This window comes from Pristiophorus japonicus, chromosome 7 (assembly GCF_044704955.1).
Source record: "Pristiophorus japonicus isolate sPriJap1 chromosome 7, sPriJap1.hap1, whole genome shotgun sequence".
Classification (NCBI taxonomy): Eukaryota; Metazoa; Chordata; class Chondrichthyes; family Pristiophoridae; genus Pristiophorus; species Pristiophorus japonicus.
In genome coordinates this window covers 167,086,720-167,106,809 of record NC_091983.1, presented here as the reverse complement: position 1 = coordinate 167,106,809, position 20,090 = coordinate 167,086,720, and the positions used below count along the sequence as shown (strand labels likewise).

General features: G+C 46.5%; 2 protein-coding genes across 5 annotated transcripts in view; one reads left to right on the top strand and one right to left on the bottom strand.

The window, feature by feature from the left end:
- The window catches only part of rps12 (ribosomal protein S12), a 383,736-nt gene that overhangs the window by 224,344 nt on the left and 139,302 nt on the right, over positions 1-20,090 (top strand). The window lies entirely within an intron of this gene.
- The window catches only part of slc18b1 (solute carrier family 18 member B1), a 131,061-nt gene that overhangs the window by 50,703 nt on the left and 60,268 nt on the right, over positions 1-20,090 (bottom strand). For all 4 annotated transcript variants that reach the window (XM_070885541.1, XM_070885544.1, XM_070885540.1 and 1 more), the window contains one exon: positions 4,886-5,033. In XM_070885541.1, coding sequence (XP_070741642.1) covers positions 4,886-5,033 — 148 coding nt within the window. The remainder of the gene's footprint in view (positions 1-4,885; positions 5,034-20,090) is intronic.

Sequence of the window (20,090 nt, the reverse complement as noted above, 5' to 3'; positions counted from 1 at the left end):
TGGTCTCCTAATCTGAGGAAGGATGTTGTTGCTATTGAGGAAGTGCAGCAAAGGTTCACCAGACTGACTCCCAGGATGGCAGGACTGACCTATGAAGAAAGACTGGATCGACTAGGCTTATATTCATTGGAATTTAGAAGAATGAGAGGGGATCTCATAGAAGCATATAAAATTCTGATGGGATTGGACAGATTAGATGCAGGAAGAATGTTCCCGTTGTTGGGGAAGTCCAGAACCAGGGGTCACAGTCTAAGGATAAAGGGTAAGCTATTTAAGACCGAGATGAGGAGAAACTTCTTCACTCAGAGAATTGTGAACCTGTGGAATTCTCCACCACAGAAAGTTGTTGAGGCCAGTTCGTTAGATATATTCAAAGGGGAATTAGATGTGGCCCTTATGGCTAAATGGATCAAGGGGTATGGAGAGAAAGCAGGAATGGGGTACTGAGGTGAATGATCAGCCATGATCATACTGAATAGTGGTGCAGGCTCGAAGGGCCGAATGGCCTACTCCTGCACCTATTCTCTATGTTTCTATGTCCTTCACGGATATCCACTTCCAGTAAAAAGGAAGGTGTGCGGGGGTGGGAATTGCTGCATAAAGATCAGGAACAGGAACAGGTTAATTTTCACTTTCCTAGCCTAAGGTCTCCTGGAAATGATTTAGACTTCAAAGTAGGAGGACATCATTAAGAAGTTTGCAGATGATAGGAAAATTGGGTGTGGTTGATAATGACGAAGAAAGCTGTAGACTGCAGGAAGATAGCAATGGACTGGTCAGGTGGGCAGAAAAGTGGCAAAGGGAATTCAATCCGGAGAAGTGTGAGGTATTGCATTTGGGGAGGGCTTACTCGGCAAGGGAATGCACAATAAATGGGAGGATAGTGAGAACGGTCGAGGAACAGCGAGACCTCACAGTGCACATCCACAGATCACTGAAAATAGCAGGGCAGGTAGATAAGGTAGTTAAGCAAGCATACAGGATACTCTCCTTTATTAGCCGAGGCATAGAATGCAAGGGCATGGAGCTTATGCTTGAACTGAATAAAAGACTAGTTAGGCCACAGTTAGAGTACTGCGTTCAATTCTGGTCATCAGATTAGAGGAAAGATGTGATTGCACTAGAGGGTACAGAAGAGATTTGTTGGTAGGACTGGAGAATTTTAGCTATGAAGAAAGATTGGATATGCTGGGTTTGTTTTCTTTGGAACAGAGGAGGCTGAGGATACATTGATTGAGGTGTATAAAACTGAGGGACCTGGACAGAATGGATAGGAAGGACCCATTTCCCCTAGCAGAGAGGCCAATAACCAGGGGCCATAGATTTAAAGTAATTGGAGAAGGATTAGAAGGGAATTAAGAACAACTTTTTTCACCCAGAGGGTGGTAGGGGGTCTGGAACTCACTGTCTGAAAGGGTGGGAGAGGCAGAAACCCTCAGCACTTTTAAAAAGAACTTGGATATACAGAAAGTACCGTAACCTACAAGGCTACAGACCAAGAGCTGGAAAGTTGAATTATCGCCGGCATAGACACGATGGGCCGAATGGCCTCCTTCTGTGCGGTAAATTTCTATGGTCTCCTAGGCACGTTGCAGTATTCCTATTGATGTTCCTGCTGAGATTAGCTAGGGAACAAAAAGTGAGGATCAAATTGGTGCTACTCCTGGTTTGTGTAGTTCAGAGAAATGTCTTTAACTTCAAGACACGGGGGGCCGGGGGGTGAAAGGGAGAAGGGAACACAAGACAAAATTTAATAAATTGAAATCTCGGTTGGATATTCCGAAAGTATTTTTTTTAAACCATCAATAGAAACATAGAAAATAGGTGCAGGAGTAGGCCATTTGGCCCTTCGAGCCTGCACCACCATTCAATAAGATCATGGCTGATCATTCCCTCAGTACCCCTTTCCTGCTTTCTCTCCATACCCCTTGATCTCTTTAGCCGTAAGGGCCATATCTAACTCCCTCTTGAATATATCCAATGAACTGGCAACAACTCTCTGCAGTAGAGAATTCCACAGGTTAACAACTCTCTCAGTGAAGGGGTTTCTCCTCATTTCAATCCTAAATGGCTTACCCCTTATCCTTAGACTGTGACCCCTGGTTCTGGACTTCCCCAACATCGGGAACATTCTTCCTGCATCTAACCTGTCCAACCCCATCAGGATTTTATATGTTTCTATGAGATCCCCTCTCATCCTTCTAAACTCCAGTGAATAAAGGCCTAGTCGATCCAATCTCTCCTCATATGTCAGTCCAGCCATCCCGGGAATCAGTCTGGGGAACTTTCGCTGCACTCCCTCAATAGCAACAACGTCCTTCCTCAGATTAGGAGACCAAAACTGTACACAATATTCTAGGTGAGGCCTCATCAAGGTCCTGTACAACTGCAGTAAGACCTCCCTGCTCCTATACTCAAAACCCCTAGCTATAAAGGCCAACATACCATTTGCCTTCTTCACCGCCTGCTGTACCTGCATACCAAATTTCAATGACTGATGTACCGTGACACCCAGGTCTTGTTGCACCTCCCTTTTTCCTAATCTGCCACCATTCAGATAATATTCTGCCTTCGAGTTTCTGCCCCCAAAGTGGATAACCTCATATTTATCTACATTATACTGCATCTGCCATGCATTTGCCCACTCACTAACCTGTCCAAGTTACTCTGCAGCCTCTTAACGTCCCCCTCACAGCTCACACTGCCTCCCAGCTTAGTGTCATCTGCAAACTTGGATATATTACACTCAATTCCTTCATCTAAATCATGAATGTATATTGTAAATAGCTGAGATCCCAGCACTGAGCCCTGCGGCACCCCACTAGTCACTGCCTGCCATTCTGAAAAGGAACCGTTATCCTGGCTCTCCGCTTCCTATCTGCCAACCAGTTCTCTATCCACGTCAGTACATTACCCCCAATACCATCCGCTTTGACTTTGCATGCCAATCTCTTGTGTGGGACCTTGTCAAAAGCCTTTTGACAGTCCAAATACACCACATCCTCTGGTTCTCCCTTGTCCACTATACTAGTTACATCCTCAAAAAATTCCAGAAGATTTGTCATAAATCCATGTTGACTTGGACCAATCCTGTCACTGCTTTCCAAATGCGCTGTTATTTTATCTTTAATAATTGATTCCAACATTTTCCCCACTACTGATGTCAGATTAACCGGTCTATCATTACCCATTTTCTCTCTCCCTCCTTATTTAAAAAGTGGTGTTACATTAGCTACCCTCCAGTCCATAGGAACTGATCTAGAGTTTGATAGACTGTTGGAAAATGATCACCAATGCACCTACTATTTCTAGGGCCACTTCCTTAAGTATTCTGGGATGCAGACGATCAGGCCCCGGGGATTTATCAGCCTTCAATCCCATCAATTTCCCTAACACAATTTCCCGCCTAATAAGGATATCCTTCATTTCCTCCTTCTCACTAGACCCTCGGTCCCCTCGTACTTCCGGAAGGTTATTTGTGTCTTCCTTCGTGAAGACAGAACCAAAGTATTTGTTCAACTGCTTTGCCATTTCTTTGTTCCCCATTATAAATTCACCTGAATCTGACTCTGTGGGACTACGTTTGTGTTCACAAATCTTTTTTCTTCACATATCTATAGAAGCTTTTATGTTTCCAGCAAGCTTCCTCTCATATTCTATTTTCCCCCTCCTAATTAAACTCTTTGTCCTCCTCTGCTGAATTCTAAATATCTCCCAGTCCTCAGGTTTGCTGCTTTGACTGGCCAATTTATATGCCTCGTCCTTGGATTTAACACTATCGTTAATTTCCCTTGTTAGCCACAATTGAGCCACCTTCCCCGTTTTATACTCCAGATAGGGATGTACAATTGTTGAAGTTCATCCATGTAATCTTTAAATGTCTGCCATTGCCTATCCACCGTCAACCCTTTAAGTATCATTTGCCAGTCTATTCTAGCCAATTCACGTCTCATACCATCGCAGTTACCTTTCTTTAAGTTCAGGACCCTAGTCTCTGAATTAACTGTGTCACTCTCCATCTTAATAAGGAATTCTACCATATTATGGTCACTCTTCCCCAAGGGGCCTCGCACAAGATTACTAATTAGTCCTTTCTCATTACACATCACCCAGTCTAGTATAGCCTGGCCTTTAGTTGGTTCGTTGACATATTGGTCCAGAAAACCATCCCTAATACACTCCAGGAAATCCTCCTCCATCGTATTGCTACCAGTTTGGTTAACCCAATCTATATGTAGATTAAAGTCGCCCATGATAACTGCTGTACCTTTATTGCACACATCCTTAATTTCTTGTTTGATGCTGTCCCCAACCTCACTACTACTGTTTGGTGGTCTGTACACAATTCCCACTAGCATTTTCTGCCCTTTGGTATTCCGCAACTCCACCCATATAGATTCCACATCATCCAAGCTAATGTCCTTCCTTACTCTTGCGTTAATTTCCTCTTTACCCAGCAACGCTACCCCACCTCCTTTTCCTTTCTGTCTATCCTTTCCGAATGTTGAATACCCCTGGGTGTTGAGTTCCCAGCCTTGGTCACCCTGGAGCCATGACTCCGTGATGCCAATTATATCATATTCATTAATTGCTGCCTGTGCAGTTAATTCATCCACCTTATTAGAAATACTCCTCGCATTGAGGCACAGAGCCTTCAGGCTCGTCACTTTCACACACTTTGCCCTTTTAGAATTTTGTTGCAATGTGGCCCTTTTTGATTTTTGCCTTAGGTTACTCTGTCCTCCACTTTTATTTTTCTTCTTGTACACAAATTATAATAAATTATATACAGTGATCAAATTTAAATCCAAATTTTAATGCTAATTTTAATCCTATTAGCAGAGTATAAGTTCCAGATTAGCGGATGACTTAAATTCACTATTACCATTATTGTGGCTACATTGTTTGGAAAAGTTGCTGCAAGGATTGAAAATGAAGCAGTAGTGCTCGCAGAAAACCCTGCTGCATCCATTGATCTTAGGATGAAACACAAAGAGATAAATATGGGTCCATCTGGAGCTTTATCCAATAGGCTGAAAACAAAAATAAAAGACATCAACTTCAAGAAAGGAATACAATGCTTTTTTTCTCATTATTTGACATTTCAGGTTCTCAAAAGTGTAAAATGAATTCATTACAACAATGAACACACATTTAAAAGCTCTTTTTCTGAATGCACACAGCATTCGTAACAAATTAGATGAGCTGGCGGCACAAATAGTTACAAAATGGGTATGATCTGGTAGCCATAACAGAGACGTGGTTGCAAGATGACCAGGACTGGGAACTAAACATTCAGGGGTACTTGATAATTCGGAAGGAGAGATAGAAAGAAAAAGGAGGTCGGGTAGCTCCGCAGATAAAGGATGGAATCACTGCAATAGTAAGAAATTATATTGTCTCAAATGATCAGGATGTTGAAACAGTTTGGGTGGAGATAAGGAATAATAAGGGGAACAAGTCACTGGTGGGCGTAGTCTATAGGCACCCTAACAGTAGCAACTCTGTTGGTTGGAGTATAAACCAAGAAAGAGTGGGGGCTTGTAAAAAAAGGGAACAGCAATAATCATGGGTGATTTTAACCTCCATATTGATTGGTCAAATCAAATTGGTCAGGATAGCCTTGAGAAAGATTTCATAGAGTGCATAAGGGACGGGTTCCTTGAGCAGTATGTAGCGGAACCGGGAAGGTTATCTTAGATCTGGTCCTGTGTAATGAGACAGGATTAATAAACAATCTCCTGGTAAAGGATCCCCTCGGAATGAGTGATCATAGCATGGTTGAAATTCAAATTCAGATGGAGGGTGAGAAAGTTGGATCTCAAACCAGCGTCCTAAGCTTAAATAAAGGAGACTACAAGGTATGAAGGTAGAGTTGGCTAAAGTGGACTGGGAAAATAGATTAAAGTGTAGGATGGTTGTTGAACAGTGGCGTACATTTAAGGAGATATTTCATAATTCACCAAGAAAAATATATTCCAGTGAGGAGGAAAGAGTGCAAGGGACAAGATAGCTATCCATGGCTAACTAAAAAAATAAAGGATGGTATCCAATTAAAAAAAGGGCATACAAAGTGGCCAAAACTAGTGGGAGGACAGAAGATTGGGAAGCTTTCAAAAGCCAGCAAAGAACGACTAAAAAAAATGATTAAGGGAAGATAGACTATGAAAGTAAACTAGCACAAAATATAAAAACAGATAGCAAAAGTTTCTACAGGTATATAAAAAGGAAAAGAGTGGCTAAAGTAAATGAGGACGAGACCGGGGAATTAGTAATGGCGAACATGGAGATGGCAGAAATTCTGAACAAATATTTTGTATCAGTCTTTACGGTAGAGGACACAAACAATATCCCAACAGTGGATAGTCAAGGGGCTATAAGGGGGGGAAGGAACTTAACACAATCACAATCACTAAGGAGGTGGGACTCAGTAAGATAATGGGACTAAAGGCAGATAAATCCCCTGGACCTGATGGCTTGCATCTGAGGGTCTTAAGGGAAGAAATGGCCGGGATTGTAGATGCATTGGTTGTAATTTACCAAAATTCCCTGGATTCTGGGGAGGTCCCAGCAGATTGGAAAACTGAAAATGTAATGACTCTATTTAAAAAAAGGAGGCAGACAAAAAGCATGAAACTATAGACCAGTTAGCCTAGCATCTGTGGTTGGGAAAATGTTGGAGTCCATTGTTAAAGAAGCAGTAACAGGACATTTGGAAAAACATAATTCAGTCAGGCAGAGTCAGCATGGATCTATTAAGGGGAAATCATATTTGACAAATTTGCTGGAATTCTTTTAGGATGGAACGAACAGGGTGGATAAAGGGGAACCGGTGGATGTGGTGTATTTGGATTTCCAGAAGGCATTTGGCAAGGTGCCACATAAAGGTTACTGCACAAGATAAAAGTTCACGGAGTTTGGGGTAATATATTAGCATGGATAGAGGATTGGCTAACTAACAGAAAACAGATTCGGGATAAATGGTTCATTCTCTGGTTGGCAATCAGTAACTAGTGGGGTGCCGCAGGGATCAGTGCTGGGATCCCAACTATTTACAATCTATATTAACGACTTGGATGAAGGGACCAAGTGTAATGTAGCCAAGTTTGCTGACGATACAAAGATGGGAGGAAAAAGAATGTGAGGAGGACACAAAAAGTCTGCAAAACGACAGACAGGCTAAGTGAGTGGGGTAAACATTTGGCAGTTAGAGTATAATCTTGGAAAGTGTGGGGTTATGCAGTTTGGCAGAATAAAATTGAAGAGCAAATTATTATTTAAATGGAGAAAAATTTCAAAGTGCTGCAGTACAGCGGGATCCGGTACATGAAACACAAAAGGTTAGTATGCAGTTACAGCAAATGATCAGGAAGGCCAATGGAATCTTGGCTTTTATTTCAAAGGGGATGCAGTATAAAAGCAGTGAAGTCTTGCTACAGCTATACAGGGTATTGGTGAGGTCACACCTGGAATACTGCGTGTAGTTTTAGTTTCCATATTTAAGAAAGGATATACTTGCTTTGGAGGCAGTTCAGAGAAGGTTTACTAGGTTGATTCCAGAGATGAGGGGGTTGACTTATGAGGACAGGTTGAGTAGGTTGGGCCTCTCCTCATTGGAATTCAGAAAAATGAGAGGTGATCTTATCAAAATGTATAAGATTATGAGGGGGCTTGACAAGGTGGATGCAGAAAGGATGTTTCCAACCACTGATAGGGGAGACTAGAACTAGAGGGCATAATCTTAGAATAAGGGGCTGCCCATTTAAAACTGAGATGAGGTGGAATTTCTTCTCTGAGGGTTGTAAATCTGTGGCAGTCGCGGCCTTAGAGAGCTGTGGGAGCTGAGTCATTAAATAAATTTAAGACAGAGATAGACAATGTTATGTTCAGAATAACTCCACAAGACTGTATGCTGTGAGCTCAAGTTGATGTGACCTTAGTCTCTTTAAATCAATCTTCAGATTGAAGAAGCAGCATGGCAGACAACCTTTTATACTTGCTTGCACGAGGTGTGCAGGTGACCCTTGGGTTTCCAACAGGTGCGACCCCTGGTGGCAAGTCTTACACTATTATAAAGTTTACATACATAACATCACACTTTCCTCCCCCACCCCCCGGACAAAGTCTTGGCTACAAGTTATTTACAAGTTGAGGCGATCAGGGGCTCTACATTCCCAGGTTGATCGGCTGAGTTGAAGTCCTGGCATGGGTGAGTCGGTCGGATCATTGCTGCATAGCAGCACGGCTAGTTTGATCGGACTGTCGGGCATGGTGGGTTCATCCTCGTGGTTGACTGAGAGGTCGATTGCTGGTTGGGTGTGTGTTGGTGGATCAATGATGGTAATGTCCTCTTCAAACTGTTCTTGTTGTCAGTGAATCGTAATTTGGTCTGATCCAAGTGCTTTCTGCACGTTTGTCCATTCAGAAGTTTGACAACAAACACTCTATTCCCTTCCTTGGCTAAAACAGTGCCAGCAACCCATTTGGGACCATGACCGTAATTAAGAACAAATGCAGGGTCATTAACCTCAATGTCACACGATACAGCCACGCGATCGTGGTACATGTTATGTCGGTGACGCCGGGTTTCTACATGATCATTGAGATCTGGGTGGACTAAGGAGAGCCTGATTTTGAGTGCTCTCTTCATTAAAAATTCTGCCGGGGGTATCCCGGTAAGCGAGTAGGGTCGCATCCGGTCGCTGAGCAGAACCCGAGATAACAGGGTCTACAGGGAACCGTCCGTCATGCGTTTCAAGCTCTGCTTGATAATTGTGTTGTGTTCCTAACACAGATGAGACTGCACACAGGGAGGTTAAAGTAACAGTGACCTCAGTCTTTATTAAGATACTTCAGATTGAGTAACAGGCCTTAGGGGCCGGCTTATATGCTGACATCCCTTGGGACTTCAGGGGATGCGCTCCCTGGTGGCAGAACATGGGACTGCATGCTTTACAGATACACAACAATTTGGACTGCCCGTTCCGCTTGACCATTGGATGCGGGCTTAAATGGGGCAGACTTGACATGTTTGATGCCACTGCGGGTCATGAACTCTTTGAATTCCGAGCTGGGGAAACATGGTTCATTGTCACTAACAAGGACGTCGGGCAAACCATGGGTGGCGAACATGGCCCAGAGGCTTTTAGTGATGGCAGTGGACGTACATGATGACATTATTACACATTCAATCCATTCAGAGTAAGCGTCCACTGCTACTAGGAACATCTTTCCTAGAAAGAGGCCAGAGAAATCTACATGGACCCTGGACCATGGTTTGAAAGGGCATGACCACAGACTCAATGGGGCCTCCCTTGGTGCATTGCTCAAATGTGAGCAAGTGTTACATTGGTGTACGCATGACTCCAATTCCGAGTCAAAGCCGGGTCACCAAACGTGCGACCTGGCGATAGCCTTCATCATGACTATGCATGGGTGGGTACTGTGAAGGTCGCGTATAAATGTTTCCCTGCCTTTTTTTGGCAAAACCACGCGATTCCCCAATAGGAGACAATCCAATTGGATGGACAGTTCGTCCTTGCGTCGGTAAAGTGGCTTAATTTCATCTTGCATTTCCCCAGGAACAGCCGACCAGCTCCCATTAAGGACGCAGTTTTTTTACTAGTGATAGCACAGGGTCCTGGCTAGTCCAGGTCCTGATCTGGCGAGCCTTGACCGTGACCCTTCGCTCTCAAAAACGTCCATTATAAGAAGCAAGTTTGCGGATTGCGCCATTTCCACCCCGGTGGTGGGCAATGGTAGCCGACTGAGGGCATCAGCACGGTTCTCAGTGCCTGGTCGGTGGCGGATTACATAGTCATACGCAGATAATGTTAGTGCCCATCTTTGGACGAAGCATTGGTGTTAATACCTTTGCTTTCTGAAAACAGCAAAATGGGAGGTTTGTGGTCGGTTTCGAACTCGAACCGGAGTCCAAATAGGTATTGGTGCATTTTCTTAACCCCGTATACGCATGCTAATACTTCTTTCTCAACCATACTGTAGGCTCTTTCAGCCTTAGATAAACTTCTGGACGCATATGTAACCGTTTGCAGTTTGCCTGACACATTGGCTTGCTGTAACACACAACCGACCTTGTACGAAGATGCATCACAAGCTAGTACTAAACGTTTACACGGGTCATACAAGTAACTTGTTAGAACATAGCAGGTTTCTGGCCTTATCAAAGGCTGTCTCTTGAGATTTACCCCAAACCCAGTCGTCACCCTTACGTAGCAATAAATGCAAAGTTCCAGCAAAATGCTCAACCTGGGTAGAAAGTTACCAAAATAGTTGAGGAGTCCCAGGAACGAAAACAGCTCCGTCACATTCTGTGGTTTGGGTGCATTCTTGATGGCCTCCGACTTAGAGTCCGTAGGTCTGATGCCATCTGCCGCAATCTTTCTCCCCAGAAATTCGACCTCTGGCACCAGGAAAAACACACTTGGAGCATTTCAGCCTGAGTCCCACTCTGTCCAGTCACTTTGGAACCTCTTGCAGGTTGTGCAAGTGTTCGGTGGTGTCACTGTTATGTACGTGAACCTCATCTGTGTGTAAGACTTGCCACCAGAGGGCACACCTGAGGGAGATCTACGGGTCACCTGAGTGTACCCTGGTGAAAGCAGGTATAAAAGGGAAGCCACCACCTTGCTGTCTCACTTTGGAGTTATATTAAACAGACCAAGGTCACGATGGTTTAAGTTTACAACACAGCCTCGTGGAGTTGTTCTAAACATAACAACTGGCGACGAATTACAGACCACAAACCTTCACACAGAAATGGCCACCGGTGGTAGTCTTGAGATTTCTTCACAGGCATTGGTTATGGAGGCCTGGAGGGGAGACCAAGCGCTGTGGGCATTGAGCATCTCAGGGTCTTCAAGGCACACCAGAATAGCTGTGAGGTACTGGTTGTATAGGGCTCTTTTAGCTGAGTCTTTAAGTGCCGCGGTATTAACGTTTTTGTGGTACTGCTTCTGCTGTCTCTTTGCTTTGGGGCAATGTTAATATTGATGATGGATCCGATTAGGCGGTGGTCCGTCCAGCAGTTGTCAGCTCCTGTCATGGCATGGGTGATGCGCACATCTTTGCGATCCCTGGCTCGGACAATGACATAGTCCAGCAGATGCCAGTGTTTGGAGCGAGGGTGTGGCCATGAGAGAAACATAGAAAATAGGTGCAGGAGTAGGCCATTCGGCCCTTCTAGCCTGCACCGCCATTCAATGAGTTCATGGCTGAACATGTAACCTCAGTACCCCCTTCCTGCTTTCTCGCCATATCCCTTGATCCCCCTAGTAGTAAGGACTTCATCTAACTCCCTTTTGAATATATTTAGTGAATTGGCCTCAACAACTTTCTGTGGTAGAGAATTCCACAGGTTCACCACTCTCTGGGTGAAGAAGTTTCTCCTCATCTCGGTCCTAAATGGCTTACCCCTTATCTTTAGACTGTGACCCCTGGTTCTGGACTTCCGCAACATTGGGACATTCTTCCTGCATCTAACCTGTCTAAACCCGTCAGAATTTTAAACGTTTCTATGAGGTCCCCTCTCATTCTTCTGAACTCCAGTGAATACAAGCCCAGTTGATCCAGTCTTTCTTGATAGGTCAGTCCCACCATCCCGGGAATCAGTCTGGTGAACCTTCACTGCACTCCCTCAATAGCAAGAATGTCCTTCCTCAAGTTAGGAGACCAAAACTGTACACAATACTCCAGGTGTGGCATCACCAAGGCCCTGTACAACTGTAGCAACACCTCCCTGCCCCTGTACTCAAATCCCCTCGCTATGAAGGCCAACATGCCATTTGCTTTCTTAACCGCATGCTGTACCTGCATGTCAACCTTCAATGACTGATGTACCATGACACTCAGATCTCGTTGCACCTCCCCTTTTCCTAATCTGTCACCATTCAGATAATAGTCTGTCTCTCTGTTTTTACCACCAAAGTGGATAACCTCACATTTATCCACATTATACTTCATCTGCCATGCATTTGCCCACTCACCTAACCTATCCAAGTCACTCTGCAGCCTCATAGCTCCCTCCTCGCAGCTCACACTGCCACCCAACTTAGTGTCATGCGCAAATTTGGAGATACTACATTTAATCCCCTCGTCTAAATCATTAATGTACAGTGTAAACAGCTGTGGCCCCAGCACAGAACCTTGCGGTACCCCACTAGTCACTGCCTGCCATTCTGAAAAGTACCCATTTACTCCTACTCTTTGCTTCCTGTCTGCCAACCAGTTCTCAATCCATGTAAGCACACTACCCCCAATCCCATGTGCTTTAACTTTGCACATTAATCTCTTGTGTGGGACCTTGTCGAAAGCCTTCTGAAAGTCCAAATATACCACATCAACTGGTTCTCCCTTGTCCACTCTACTGGAAACATCCTCAAAAAATTCCAGAAGATTTGTCAAGCATGATTTCCCTTTCACAAATCCATGCTGACTTGGACCTATCAGGTCACCTCTTTCCAAATGCGCTGCTATGACATCCTTAATAATTGATTCCATCATTTTACTCACGACTGAGGTCAGGCTGACCAGTCTATAATTCCCTGTTTTCTCTCTCCCTCCTTTTTTAAAAAGTGGGGTTACATTGGCTACCCTCCACTCGATAGGAACTGATCCAGAGTCAATGGAATGTTGGAAAATGACTGTCAATGCATCCGCTATTTCCAAGACCACCTCCTTAAATACTCTGGGATGCAGTCCATCAGGCCCTGGGGATTTATCGGCCTTCAATCCCATCAATTTCCCGACTAATAAGGATTTCCCTCAGTTCCTCCTCTTTACTAGACCCTCTGACCCCTTTTATATCCGGAAGGTTGTTTGTGTCCTCTTTAGTGAATACCGAACCAAAGTACTTGTTCAATTGGTCTGCCATTACTTTGTTCCCCGTTATGACTTCCCCTGATTCTGACTGCAGGGGACCCAAGTTTGTCTTTACTAACCTTTTTCTCTTTACATATCTACAGAAACTTTTGCAATCCGTCTTAATGTTCCCTGCAAGCTTCTTCTCGAACTTCATTTTCCCTGCCCTAATCATACCCTTTGTCCTCCTCTGCTGAGTTCTAAATTTCTCCCAGTTCCCAGGTTCGCTGCTATTTCTGGCCAATTTGTATGCCACTTCCTTGGCTTTAATACTATCCCTGATTTCCCTTGATAGCCACGGTTGAGCCACCTTCCCTTTTTTATTTTTACGCCAGACAGGAATATACAATTGTTGTAGTTCATCCATGCGGTCTCTAAATGTCTGTCATTGCCCATCCACAGTCAACCCCTTAAGTATCATTCGCCAATCTATCCTAGCCAATTCACGCCTCATACCTTCAAAGTTACCCTTCTTTAAGTTCTGGACCATGGTCTCTGAATTAACTGTTTCATTCTCCATCCTAATGCAGAATTCCACCATATTATGGTCACTCTGCCCCAAGGGGCCTCGCACAACGAGATTGCTAATTAATCCTCTCTCATTACACAACACCCAGTCTAAGATGGCCTCCCCCCTAGTTGGTTCCTCGACATATTGGTCTAGAAAACCATCCCTTCTGCACTCCAGGAAATCCTCCTTCGCTGTATTGCTTCCAGTTTGGCTAGCCCAATCTATGTGCATATTAAAGTCACATAACTGCTGCACCTTTATTGCATGCACCCCTAATTTCCTGTTTGATGCCCTCCCCAACATCACTACTACTGTTTGGAGGTCTGTACACAACTCCCACTAACGTTTTTTGCCCTTTGGTGTTCTGCAGCTCTACCCATATAGATTCCACATCATCCAAGCTAATGTCCTTCCTAACTATTGCATTAATCTCCTCTTTAACCAGCAATGCTACCTCACCTCCTTTTCCTTTTATTCTATCCTTCCTAAATGTTGAAGACCCCTGGATGTTGAATTCCCAGCCCTGATCATACTGGAGCCACATCTCCGTAATCCCAATCACATCATATTTGTTAACATCTATTTGCACAGTTAATTCATCCACCTTATTACGGATACTCCTTGCATTAAGACACAAACCCTTCAGGCTTGTTTTTTTTTTAAAAACACACTTTGTCCATAGAATTTTGCTGTACAGTGGCCCTTTTTGTTATTTGCCTTGGGTTTCTCTGCCCTCCACTTTTCCTCATCTCCTTTCTGTCGTTTGCTTTTTGTCTCCTTTTTGTTTCCCTCTGTCTCCCTGCATTGGTTCCCATCCCCCTGCCATATTAGTTTAACTCCTCTCCAACAGCACTAGCAAACACTCCCCCTAGGATATTGGTTCCGGTCCTGCCCAGGTGCAGACCATCCGGTTTGTACTGGTCCCACCTCCCCCAGAACCGGTTCCAATGCCCCAGGAATTTGAATCGCTCCCTGCTGCACCACTGCTCAAGCCACGTATTCATCTGCGCTATCCTGCGATTCCTACTCTGACTAGCATGTGGCACTGGTAGCAATCCCGAGATTACTACTTTTGAGGTCCTACTTTTTAAATTTAGCTCCTAGCTCCTTAAAGTCGTTTCGTAGGACCTCATCCCTTTTTTTAACCTATGTCGTTGGTACCAACGTGCACCACGACAACTGGCTGTTCTCCCTCCCTTTTTAGAATGTCCTGCACCCGCTCAGAGACATCCTTGACACTTGCACCAGGCAGGCAACATACCATCCTGGAGTCTCGGTTGCGGCCGAAGAAACGCCTATCTATTCCCCTTACAATTAAATCCCCTATCACTATCGCTCTCCCACTCTTTTTCCTGCCCTCCTGTGCAACAGAGCCAGCCACGGTGCCATGAACTTGGCTGCTGCTGCCCTCTCCTGATGAGTCATCCCCCTCAACAGCACTCAAAGCAGTGTATCTGTTTTGCAGGGGTATGACCACAGGTGACCCCTGCACTACCTTCCTTGCACTACTCTTCCTGCTGGTCTTCCATTCCCTAGCTGGCTATGGACCCTTCTCCTGCGGTAAGACCAACTCACTACACGTGTTACTCACGTCATTCTCAGCATCGTGGATGCTCCAGAGTGAATCCATGCTCAGCTCCAATTCCGCAACGCGGTCCGTCAGGAGCTCGAGGTGGATACACTTCCTGCACACGTAGTCGTCAGCGACACCGGAAGCGTCCCTGAGTTCCCACATGGTACAGGAGAAGCATATCACGTGACCGAGCTCCCCTGCCATGACTTAACCCGTAGATACACTTAAATTGGCAACAACAATGTTAAAAGTTGCTGACTGTTATTGAAGAGAAAAAAGAAAAACTACTCACCAATCACCAGCCAATCACTTACCCCCTTGGCTGTGACGTCACCTTTCTGTTTCTTTCTACTTCTTTTTTGCCTTCTCCCTGCAGCTGCACAAGCCACGCCTCGCCGACCCCGGACTCGCGCTGCTCCGAGCTCCCGCCTCCTCGACCTGCCCGACTCCCGCTGGCCTTTATCGGCCTCTCGCTGACCCCGGACTTGCGCTGCTCCGAGCTCCCGCCTCCTCGACCTGCCTGACTCCCGCTGGCCTTTATCGGCCTCTCGCCGACCCCGGACTCGTGCTGCTCCGAGCTCCCGCCTCCTCGACTGACTGCTCCAAGCTCCCGCCTCCTCGACTGATGCCTTGTATTTGTCCCTCTGGCAGAACAGGGTGTTGGTGATGAGGAGTTTGTGTTCTCGACATTTTGTCAGGAGTAGGGTGCCACTGGAGTTGGATTTCCCTACCCCCTCTCTGCCAATCATGCCTCCCCAGAGGGCTGTGTCTTTGCCGACCCAGTCATTAAAGTCACCTAGGAGGATCAATTTGTCGCCCGTGGGGACGCGTGACAGGGATGTCTCGAGGTTGGAAAAAAAAACCCTCTTTAGCCTCATCCGTTGCATCGAGTGTTGGGGTGTACGCACTGATGACTGTGGTGCATTGGTTCTGGGATAGGGTAAGGCAAAGGGTCTTGAAGCATTCGTTAACTCCGCAGGGGGAGTCTTTGAGGTGGCCTACATGGTCGACAGAGTTGTAATAATATCCGCCCTCCTGTATGGATCAGAGGCATGGACGATGTACAGAAGACACATCAAGTCGCTGGAGATATATCACCAACGATGTCTCCGCAAGATCCTGCAAATTCCCTGGGAGGACAGGCACACCAACATCAGTGTCCTCACCCAGGCTAACATCCCCAGTATTGAAGCACTAACCACACTCGATCAGCTTCGCTGGGCAGGCCACATAGTTCGCATGCCAGACACGAGGCTCCCTAAGTAATTGCTGTACGTGGAGCTCCTTCATGGCAAACGAGCCAAAGGTGGGCAGCGGAAACATTACAAGGACACCCTCAAAGCCTCCCTGGTAAAGTGCGACATCACCATTGACACCTGGGAGACCCTGGCCAAAGACTGCCCCAGGTGGAGGAAGTACATCCGGGAGGGTGTTGAGCTCTTCGAATCTAAATGCTGCGAGCGTGAAGAGGTCAGGCGCAGGCAGCGGAAGCAGCGTGTAGCAAATCAGTCCTGCCCCACCCCCCTTCCCCCGACGAATGTCTGTCCCACCTGTGACAGGGTCTGTGGCTCTTGTGTTGGACTGTTCAGCCACCAAAGAAGTCACTTTGGTAGTGGAGGCAAGTCTTCCTTGATTCCAAGGGACTGCCTCTGATGATGATGATGGTGAGATTTATTGAGGGTGATGATTGGGAAGCCTTCGTTGAGCGCCTCGACCAGTACTTTGTAGCCAACGAACTGGACACAGCTGAAACAGAGATCAAGCGCAGAGCGTATGTGGGTCATCGGTATATGGCCTCCTTAAGAACTTGCTGGCATCGGCCAAACTAACGGACAAATCGTATGCAGAGCTGTGTACGCTGTCTCAGGAGCACCTCAAGCCCAAAGAGAGCATCCTGATGGCCAGGTACCGCTTTTACACAAGCCGTCGCTCCGAGGGCCAGAATGTGGCTAGATTCATCGCCGACCTTATACGCCTTGCGGGGTAGTGCGACTTTGCAGGATCCTTGGGGGAAATATTGCGGGACTTTTTCATGCTTGGAATTGACCATGAAGGCATCCTTCGCAAGCTGCTGTCTGCCAAATCCCCGGATCTGAGCAAGGCCATCACGATAACCCAGGCCTTCACATCCACGAGCGACAACACGAAGCAGATATCTTCACAGGATCGAGGCTCACCGGCAAGTACTGTGCAAAAAATAATGCCTTCAGCAGGCAGGACTGTCCGCAATAGGGCCCCATATGGCCGCAGAGGCCAGGCCCAGGATGACTCGGAGGCTGCTGGGGAGTGCTAATGTGAATCCATTAACACCATGTTGGTGCTGCGGGGGCAGTCACAGAGCCCATCAATGCCGTTTCGAGCACTATGTATGCAGGGGCTGTGGGACAATGGGGCACCTCCAGCGATTGTGCAAGCGACCTCGGATTCATCACGTGGCAAAGTCACCAGAGAGCAACTGATCCAGCGTGGATCATGCTGAATGAGCAGGAGAGGCAACTCAGCTAGAGAATGAGAAAGAAGTGTATGGGGTACACACCTTCACCACCAAAAACCCTCCAATAATGTTAAAAGTCAAACTTAACGATATTCCAGTCTCCATGGAACTGGACACGGGAGTGAGTCAATCGATAATGAGCCAGAAGGCCTTTGAGAAACTGTGGAGTAACAAGGCACAGAGGCCAAAACTGAGCCTGATTCACACCACACTGTGCACTTACACCAAAGAACTCACATCGGCAGTGCGGCAGTGACAGTATCGTATAACGGAATGGTGCATGATTTACCACTATGGATTGTACCAGGCGATGGCCCGACGCTGATCGGCAGGAGCTGACTAGGCAAGATCCGGTGGAACTGGGACGACATCAAAGCCGTGTCCTCAGCAGATGACGCCTTGTGCGCCCAGATACTAAACAAATTCCCGGCGTTTTGAGCCAAGCATCGGCAACTTCACAGGCGCCAAAGTGCAGATCCACCTTGTTCCTGGGGCACGGCCCGTTCATCACAAGGCCCAAGCAGTTCCTTATATGATGCAAGAGAAAGTCGAGATTGAGTTGGACAGAATTCAACTAGAGGGAATCATATTGCCAGTCGAGTTCAACAAGTGGGCCAGTCCAATCGTGCCAGTGCTAAAGAGCGAAGGGACGGTCAGAATCTACGGGGACTACAAGGTGATGATCAACCGAGTCTCGGTTTATTCGCCACGCTAGAAGGGGGAAAGTCGTTCACCAAGCTAGACCTCATCTCCGCATACATGACACAGGAGCTGGCTGAACCGTCAAAGAAGTTGACGCGCATCAACACGCACAAAGGACTGTTCGTGTATCACAGGTGCCCCTTTGGGATTCGCTCTGTGGCAGCCATCTTCCAGAGGAACATGGAGAGTCTGCTGAAATCAGTTCCATGTTCAGTGGTGTTCTAGGACGACATCTTGATCACTGGTCGAAACACCACCGAACACTTGCACAACCTGGAAGAGGTTCTAAAGCGACTGCACAGAGTGGGACTCAGGTTGAAATGTTCCAAGTGTGTTTTCCTGCCACCAGAGGTCGAATTTCTGGGGAGAAAGATTGTGGCGGACGGCATCAGACCCACGGACTCCAAGGCGGAGGCCATCAAGAATGCACCCAGACCACAAAACGTGACGGAGCTGCGTTCGTTCCCGGGACTCAACTATTTTGGTAACTTTCTACCAGGGTTGAGCACTTTGCTGGAATCTTGCATTTGCTGCTACGCGAGGGCGACGACTGGGTTTGGGGTAAATCTCAAGAAACAGCCTTTAACAAGGCCAGAAACCTGCAATGCTCCAACAAATTACTTGTATTGTATGACCCATGTAAACGTTTGGTACTAGCATGTGATGCGTCGTCATACAGGGTCAGTTGTGTGTTACAGCAAGCAAATGTGTCAGGCAAACTGCAACCGGTTGCATATGCGTCCAGAAGTTTGTCCAAGGCTGAAAGAGCCTATAGTATGGTTGAGAAAGAAGCGTTGGCTTGTGCATACGGGGTTAAGAAAATGCACCAATATCTATTTGGTCTCTGGTTCGAGCTCGAAACCGACCACAAATCGCTCACATCACTGCTCTCCGAAAGCAAAGCGATCAACACCAATGCTTCATCCTGCATCCAAAGATGGGCGCTAACATTGTCTGCATACGACTATGTAATACGCCACAGACCAGGCACAGAGAACTACACTGACGTCCTCAGTCGGTTGCCATTGCCCACCACCGGGGTGGAAATGGCGCAATCCGCAGACTTGCTTCTGGTAATGGACGCCTTTGAGAGTGAGGGGTTGCCCATCAGGGCTTGCCAGATCAGGTTCTGAACCAGCCAAGGCCCCCTGCTATCACTAGTAAAAAGATGCATCCTCAATAGGAGCTGGTTGGGGGGTCCCTGAGAAATGCAAAAGGAAATTAAGCCTTTTCACCGACGCAAGGACGAACTGTCAGTCCAGTCGGATTGTGATTTTGCCCAAAAAGGGCAGGGAAACGTTCATATACGACCTACACAGTTACCACCCAGGCATATTCTGGATGAAGGCTATCGCCAGTTGCACGTCTGGTGGCCCGGCATAGACTCCGAATTAGATTCATCCGTACACCAATGCGACACTTGCTCACAGCTGAACAACGCACCCAGGGAGGCCCCACTGAGTCTGTGGTCATGGCCCTCCAAACCATGATCCAGGGTCCACGTAGACTTCGCTGGCCCCTTTCTAGGGAAAATGTTTCTAGTAGAAGTGGACGCTTACTCAAAATAGATTGAATGTATAATAATATCATGTACGTCCCACTGCCACCATTGAAAACCTCAGGGCTATGTTCGCCACCCATGGTTTGCCTGACGTCTTGGTCAGTGATAATGGACCATGTTTCACCAGCTCGGAATTCAACGAATTTATGACCCGCAATGGCATCAAGCATGTTAGGTCTGGCCCATTCAAACCCGCATCCAATGGCCAAGCGGAACGGGCAATCCAAACTATCAAGCAAAGCTTGAGACGCATAACGGACGGCTCCTTGCAGACCCGGTTATCCAGGGTCCTGCTCAGCTACTGGATGTGCCTCCACTCGCTCACCGGGGTTCCCCTTGCAGAATTGTTAATGAAGAGAGCACTCAAAAC